At 30.3% G+C, this 8,137-nt stretch overlaps 2 protein-coding genes across 2 annotated transcripts; one reads left to right on the forward strand and one right to left on the reverse strand.

The window, feature by feature from the left end:
* Positions 1-909: 909 nt before the first annotated feature.
* LOC119603277 (nucleosomal histone kinase 1) lies at positions 910-3,851 on the reverse strand. The gene is made up of 2 exons (XM_037955262.1): positions 3,416-3,851; positions 910-3,349 (listed from the first exon to the last, which is right to left on the reverse strand). The coding sequence occupies exons 1-2, from the start codon at positions 3,662-3,664 to the stop codon at positions 1,694-1,696; spliced, it is 1,905 nt and encodes a 634-aa protein (XP_037811190.1). The 5' UTR covers positions 3,665-3,851; the 3' UTR covers positions 910-1,693.
* Positions 3,852-4,551: 700 nt separating this feature from the next.
* LOC119603280 (histone H2A.v) lies at positions 4,552-8,137 on the forward strand. Its single transcript, XM_037955266.1, has 4 exons — positions 4,552-4,766; positions 5,165-5,242; positions 5,468-5,581; positions 7,641-8,137. Exons 1-4 carry the CDS (start codon positions 4,764-4,766, stop codon positions 7,869-7,871), a joined length of 426 nt encoding a protein of 141 aa, XP_037811194.1. The 5' UTR covers positions 4,552-4,763; the 3' UTR covers positions 7,872-8,137.

Consider the following 8,137-nt stretch of genomic DNA (forward strand, 5'->3'; position numbering starts at 1 on the left):
TATATGTTAGTTCCTTTAATAACAACGGAAGAATAATTATTGTTCCATTACTGAAATCCGCCTCCTATTATACATTCGGCCGAAAATGTTAAACTCCCCTTCGGAATACGTAAATCGAATGTGAATATTTACTACAAGATTGGCATAATCATAATGTATATATAATCATATCGTATAATCAAATTTCAAAAATGTCTATAATTATCGGTGTGAGATCGATTTTTTGTTGTAAATGTAAAAACTAAAACTCTTGTTTTCAAGAACATTAGATAAAAATGTAGATGAGAAATATATCGTCACCTGAAATGCAAAAGGGCGTAACAACACTTTTCAAAATTTTACAGGAGAGACAGAAAACTAAATAAAATTAAAACTATTGTTATTATAAAAATGTCTCTTTCTTCCATGCATTATATCCAAACATCAATAAACATGTTTAAATATAAATGTGACTCCAAATGCTTTTTAGAACATTCTGATTTGTAAAAATGACTAATTTATTGTTACGCCCTTTTGAATTTCATGTTAATAAAATTGGTGTTTTTGACAATAAAGTTCTACAAATTTTCGACAACTTGTATATCGATGTGGTGGACCATTTTCAATCAAATCAGTCGATTTTCAAATTTTTGGTTGTTACGCCTCTTTGCATTTCAGGTGACGATATTAACCTTTACTATCTGAACCTGGATTAATTTTTCAAATCCCTTGATTTGTTTAATAGTTAAATGTTATTTTTTTGAATTATGCCAGTCTTGCAGTAAATGAGCGATATATAAAATTTGCATTTTCGAAATTCAGTTACAAATTTTAAAACTTACTAGCAAATTAATAGCAGAATAAATTAAATAAAATCTTGTAAAAAATAAAATTTGTATCGCAGAAGAAATTGTATTCGGAGAATATTATTTTTATTTCAAAGTAAAAATTAAAATATATTTAAACAAAACTAAACTATTCAAATAAAATTTCGTAAATTCAAACTTAACATTTATTTGTTTATCAAATGAAATGCACACACACGCAGTATGTTATAAAATAATTTAACACGTACAATACAAAGAAAAAATTTATCGCGACAAAAATTTATCACTTAAAAAATGTACAAATCAGTAAAAATGTTTGCAATAGAGTATAAAACAAAAAAATTTTCAAAAATGCCTTAATTGTGCTTTAAGGAATGTTTTAATGTTTTTTAAGTTAAATTAAGCTGTATAATGATTATAAGGTTTAATAATGTAAAATGTAATAAGGGAAAATATTTAATGAATTTAAGCCATGTCTACTAATATTTAAAACAAAACAAGACTAATTCTGTGGCAAATAGGGAAAAGGTGCAAAAGTAATATTTTCAACATTTCTTAAAATTTTTTTTGAATTATATTTGGTCCGTTTTGTATAACAAAAATTAACACAACATAAAGACAGAAATGTGTGATTATGGGAATTTAGGAGTATCGATTTTTTTTTTAACGATTGTTGGATGGATCTTCAAATAAATATTATAATTCAATCGATTTATAATTCAATAGATACTATCTGCAAAATAGTGCCGAAAAGGTTGATATATGTAATTAATACAAAAACAAATAAAATATTAAAAAAAAATAAGACCAAAAAATTTCCTTTATAGTTGAATAAATAATAATTACTGAATGTTATCATGTGCTTCCTTAATAATTTAGAGTACATCCTACAAAGGTGTATTTTGAATTCTACGAGATTTTTTCACAGTCACTGCTGGCGTACGGGGACTATCAGAGCCATCATCACCACTGCCAACTTTACGTACTTTAACTCTAGTAACAGGAGTGGAATTTGATAAATTCGATGTAGTGTGCTTTCCCGAGGGAGTATTTCGGCTAGATGAAGAGTTATCCTGAATTTCCTGAGAGAGTTGTAAAGGTTTCTTTTTACGTTTAACATTAACTATAACATTTGCATCCATACTAACATCTAGTTCAAAGTTAAATTCATATGTTTTGGCGGGTTTACGATTGGGCGTTACACGATCATTGATTACAGTTTTTCCTGAACGTGTTGAGGACATTGTTACGGCGGGCGACATACGTATATTGGCTTTGGCATTTAGAGGTGTATGTCGGGTTTTTGTGGCCGGTGATGATGAAGTTAATGATGTTGTTTTTAGTGGTGAATTTCGTTTTAACGGCGTGTGTTTTGTTCGAATGGGCGATTTTGTGTTATTAAGTCTACTGCGTTTAGAGGGCGAAGGTGATGTTTCAGAGTTGCTCGAATCATTTTTGCTTCTTCTTTTGAGAGAATTGTTGGCTAAAACTCTTTGTTTGGGTGTTAGTTTAACTGCGGTTTTTAAGGGTCTTTTGGTTTCCTTTTTCAATGGCTTTTTGTTATTAAGATATACAACATCATCATCGTCATCATCGCTGGCATTTATTATTTCATCTTCAGACTCTTTATCGGATTCTGTTTCTGAAGCCAATACCTCTTTTTTGATCCTTTTCTTGGCAGCGGCTACCTTAATCGGCTTGCTAGTTGAGGGTGAACTAATTTTAGAGTCGCCTTTTACTTTGAACTCCAAATCCCCAGTTAACGGCATTTTTAATGTTTTCAGAGCAGACGTAAACATTTTACGACATTTTTCATAGTCCGGTGTATCATTGTACTCCATTTTTGCCACATACTTAAAGAAGTCAACCAAAGCACTGGGTACTCCCTTGGCAAAAAGTTTTTTTAGACTTGCCCCTACATCAGACATGAAATTCTCCTTAGCTTTTTGCACCTTTACTGGGCTGGTCAGTATTTTATCTTTCACCCAAGGCAATTCGGCACCCAACCACTCGATTAAATTATAACCCAAAATTTCCAAATCAGCCCTCATAGTAGGCACTCCCAAATGGGCATCACGTGATGTATACTCGATGGTGCCATTATGCATTTTCTTTGGATCGGGTTTAAAATCTTTAGTTGTATAGTGTGAAGCCAGACCAAAATCCACAAGGTACGCTTGATGTTGTTGCTGTTTGCCATAACCCAATAGTATATTAGCTGCCTTAAGGTCAGCATGTACATAACCGCAACCATGTATAAATTCATAAACATCCAGCATTTGCAAGGCTAAACGATAACATGTGGCTTCGGGTAATCGGCGTCCATTGGCTAAGAAATGTTTGGCCACATCACTGCCATAACGAGGCATGACAATGAAACGATGTTTAATACCATTAATTTCCGCAGAGCCATTGCCAATCATATAGGGCATACCTAAACTCTTGAGTCCATGCTCCTTTTGGAATTTGTTTATGTCATCAAAGCGGGCATTACGCATATAAAAATGCATTTCGACAAAAAGTGGTCCATTATCATGAGGTTCCTAGAGCGACAAATGCAAATGAATAAAATGTTAAGAAAAACACAAACACCTTTTTTATTTACTTACGCATTTCACCACATAGTCGTATTTATTTTCTGCTTTCTTGGAAGCCGAGTATATTTCTCCAAAACCTCCAGTACCTATTGAAGGACCTATTTTCCATTCAGTTTTCATGAGATCCCTTAAAATAGTACCTTCTTTGATTTTTTCTGGCATACTATACAACTTGGATTTCTTAGCTACTGCAGCGGCCTTTTTGGCGCCTCCTCCAGTTGCACCACCAGCTACATTTCTTTTTGCTGCAACTTTCGGCATGGTACTTATATGCGGTTATGTCTTGTATTATTGAATTCCACAAATATTACTTTAAAATGTTTCACGTTATTGAGGACGCTATATTTTTTCCATATATTTACGCTTTGCGTCTGTTTTTTTTTTTTTTTTGTGGAAAAATAGCTTGCCGTTTTTTGTTTTCAAACTTGTTTTGACATTTTTTTGTGCAACATGATGTCACAGTGTTGTATTTTTTGTGTGCTTTCGTTAAGTTTGATTTTGGATTTCACAACATTATTGGCATTACTCCCGCAGCATGGTACTGCCAGATTATAAAAATGTAATATAAAGGAAATATTTATTGCAGATTTTTTGGATTTTTTAAATTCACACAAATTAGTACATCACTCAATTTTACTTTTAAAATATTAATATTAAATACTTAAATTTGGTTGTAGTTGATAATGAAATATTATGACGAAAATCTTCAATGGCTTTATTTTTATGTATTATCGTTCATTTACTAGATCATAATCCAAACCCCAATTATGTTTTGTACAGTATTGTAGTAAATTAGGAATATGTATATACAATTCAGTTTTTTATATTAAAAACGATTAACTCGCTGTAGTTTCTGAAGTAAGTTAAATTTGATATCAAAATCGATAATAGAAAAAAGTTTAAAGCCACACATCAAATTTGTTTGACACAAACTGTAAGTTTTTTTATTGTGTTAGTGAAAAACTCACATGTATATATGCGGTGTGAGTTTTTTTACTAACGCAATCAAAAAACTTACCGTTTGAGTCAAATAATTTGATGTGTAGCTAAGGCGCTTAAATAGCTACATAGAAATAATATTCTTCTTTTGGAATTTAAATAGTCCGGCATCACCATACTTAACGAATAATTAATAGTGCTGCCAAGTTTCTTAAGCATTGGCGGCCATTACTACTTTATTTGCATTTTCCGCGTCTCTCTATCGACATTCGTAAAAAGAAATTCGTTTCGTTCGGTAGTGTGTAAAGTGAAGAAAAAAATATTTTTGTTTGGAAAATATCACAAAGCCAAGAATATATTAAATCAAATATTCATTCCAAATATTTATAACTAAAGAAAGCATTTCAAAAATTCAATAAAAATGGTAAAACATCTAGTTAATTTTATAGTGATAGAAAAAATGTGAAATGAAAAAGCGAAAGAAAATGTCATTGTGAATGGGGCCAATTGCTTGGTTGAAATGATGGGAGCGTGCGTGCGTGTAAATCCCAAGAAAATGGAAATGTTAAGAAACCCGAAATGATATGAAAATAGAGACAACAAAATATTTGTGTATAAATGAAATCAAGTTTTATAATTAATGTAAATTATAATTTAAATATTAAAATAAGCACGAATGATTTATAACCTCACTTTTTATGTTTGAAAAAGAGTAAAAGAAATGACAGATGAGCAGCACGACATGCCTGCCACAATGATATTTTGCTATTTGCTACGTTTACTTGGTTAAAATATACTTATTTTTGTTTATTTTTATTAAAGGCTGGTGGTAAAGCTGGTAAAGATTCAGGAAAAGCAAAAGCCAAAGCAGTTTCACGCTCCGCCAGAGCTGGTCTTCAGGTGAGTTAAAAATAAAATTAAATTTAAGCAACCAACCAACCCAAACAATACGCCGAAGAACACACACAGATAAAATCTCAGAAAATTTCCCGCCTTTTTCACTATATCAATGCTGAGGTTGTGTGTTTTGTATTTGGATACAGGGTGTATTTTTAAGTTGATGCTGCTATTTTTATTGTTTTTTTATAAATAGTTATAATAAAGAATATTTTCTATTTTATTTAGTTTCCTGTGGGTCGTATCCATCGTCATTTAAAAAGTCGCACTACCTCCCATGGTCGTGTAGGTGCCACCGCTGCCGTATATTCTGCTGCTATTTTGGAATACCTCACTGCTGAAGTAAGTTTATTTTTCTTTTATTTAATTATGAAATTTTTTGACAACAATCTTCCTTTATGTATGTATGCATATGTGTGTGAATGTATGAACGTCATTACGCGCCAAATGTTTTTCTTCTTTTTCTATTGCTATCACTTTCACACTTATTTATCCAAAACATAATGGTCATTTATTGTTTGTCGTCATCGTTGTAATGTAATGTTTCTATTCAATATTTTTTGTTATTGTTGTATATGCTGTACTCAATGTTTTATGTTGTTTTTGTGATGTTTTTATGGCCTATCTACTATATACCATATTTACTTAGGTTTCTTTTTTGGCGTCATTTGCCCGCCATTTTTCTTTATGTTTTCTTTCTTTGCGTACTTGTTTGTTTTTTGTTATGAACGAGGGTTGCCGTTTGTTTTTTACCTAATGTCAATAGATTTTGATTAAAATTAAATAATAAAAAAAAAGAGTCAAAAAATCGGAAAGCGAAAGTTTTGTTTTGGTTTTATATCAGGAATGTGTAATTGAAAATTTATGATTGGAATGTATGAATACTGTATAATGTTTACTTTTTTGGTACAATTGGATCTTGAAAAGTACAATGATACACTAATAAACTATTTGGTTTTAAAAAATAATCTAGGTTGAATTTCAAAGTAATTCAGTGTTTAAAGTACAACTTCAAAGGACGTTTAAGGTTCATTTTACTACAGACTTCTATGGTCTATTATGTTAACCAGTATATTGTGTAGTTTATAGATTATTTGATTGTCTAGTCTATAGACTAATCCATTGTCTAGTCTATAGACTAATTCATTGTCTAATCTGTTGTGTGGAGATTAGCTTATGAATAAGTCTGGGTATTCTAAAGACTACACTATTGTGTGGCGTATAGGCTGGTATCTAGTCCAATTTCTTAGGTTCCTATAAAAAAAAATTTTGTCATTGATGTACTGGTATATTTAAGCTAGTTATGTATGTATCACAAAACTATATAGGGGCTGGGTGAAATCGGTGACCGGTACTGCCAATTTCTATTACCAAACAACCTGTGTCAATAGGAAATATTTATGGAAAACTCTTATCGTTCGGACTCTTATCATGTTTTCAAGACGGACTTGGATAGATCGTCTTAGAATCAAATAAGGACCCATAATACAAATATGTAATTTTTGGGGTCTTAGACAAATCTGTGGTATAAAGGCAAAAGTACATAAGATGTTTTTTGTACTTTTCAGGAGAAAGTTTTGAAATTTTACATTCCAATACAAAACTATAGTAAAACAGATTTAAAAATTTCGATATTTTCAAAAGTTCTGATTCGATTTTTATGAAAACACAATATAGAGTTGAGAACGGTGATTTAAAAATACAAAAACATGATTTTTGCATAACTTGAGATATGTACCTTATCATTTTTGATGGTGGGTATATAAAGTATAATTTTTATGCTATTTTGTACTTTGAACTTGAAAATTCCATTTGCCATTCCTAATACATGTAAATTTATTTGATTGAAAAATATATAGCAAACCCATAACTGTACATAATACAGAAACTAATTAATTTTGGCGATTTTTACAGATTTTAATTAAATATTTTTGATAGTTTTCAAAATAAGCTCTCAGGAACTCGAGACATGCTGTATAAGAATCCTAAAAATTCGACTGAATTGTTTCGAGATACAAATTTGTTGAAATATAATTTAAATTGTTCTACTAAAATAACTTTCGCTTTCAATATATAAACATTTCATTCCGATATAATTTTTTTTAGGAGATTATTGATGTCTATTCATAGATTTCTTTCAAATAATATAAAATGTCGTTTGAGAAAGGGTTTAAGAAGGAGCTTGATTTCTTAAAAGCGTTTCAATCTAGTATGATTAATCCGTGTTTTCAGAATTGAATATATTTATGACCACTATGCTGTCCTTGGAAGTTCTTTTAATCTTATAAAAAGTTTTCAAATAGTATTATGGTCCTTAAGAAAAATTATTTAACAAACATTTTTCCCAATTTCTTTTTTTTTTTTAATGCATATTTAAAAATAATTTTGTTTGTCTTTTTAGGTACTTGAATTAGCTGGTAATGCTTCCAAAGATTTAAAAGTCAAACGTATCACACCCCGTCATTTACAATTAGCTATACGTGGTGACGAAGAATTGGATAGTCTTATTAAGGCCACTATTGCCGGTGGTGGTGTCATTCCACACATTCACAAATCTCTGATTGGCAAGAAAGAAGACAACGTACAAGACCCGCAAAGAAAAAATACTGTCATTCTTTCGCAAGGGTATTAATTTTAATAAATTTAATATACATTTTTTTTTAATTTCTAATAATAATTATATAAATCATAAACATAAAATAATAAATTTTATAAAACATTTTTTTTCATTATATTTTTAAAACGACTACACAACACAATATAATATAACCGTTTATAATTAATGATTTTCGTAAATTTCCTTTTTCGGTTTTGTTTGTTATAAAACACCATGCCCTTTTGTTTATCTACATACATACCTTTTTCGTATTCATTTATTAAATGATTTATTCTAAAAAA

The sequence above is a fragment of the Lucilia sericata genome, unplaced genomic scaffold (assembly GCF_015586225.1).
Source record: "Lucilia sericata isolate MDLA Ls3-8-SP2 unplaced genomic scaffold, ASM1558622v1 Contig000286F_arrow, whole genome shotgun sequence".
Classification (NCBI taxonomy): Eukaryota; Metazoa; Arthropoda; class Insecta; order Diptera; family Calliphoridae; genus Lucilia; species Lucilia sericata.

What these genes read in the sequence shown, in the direction of transcription:
- LOC119603277 (XM_037955262.1), bottom strand. Translation starts at nt 3,664, where the DNA reads ATGCCGAAAGTTGCAGCAAAAAGAAATGTAGCTGGTGGTGCAACTGGA. An exon ending in ACGACTATGTGGTGAAATGC is followed by an intron (nt 3,350 to 3,415) that starts GTAAGTAAATAA and finishes TTGTCGCTCTAG; the next exon opens with GAACCTCATGATAATGGACC.
- LOC119603280 (XM_037955266.1), top strand. An exon ending in CCGCCAGAGCTGGTCTTCAG is followed by an intron (nt 5,243 to 5,467) that starts GTGAGTTAAAAA and finishes TATTTTATTTAG; the next exon opens with TTTCCTGTGGGTCGTATCCA. An exon ending in TGGAATACCTCACTGCTGAA is followed by an intron (nt 5,582 to 7,640) that starts GTAAGTTTATTT and finishes TTGTCTTTTTAG; the next exon opens with GTACTTGAATTAGCTGGTAA.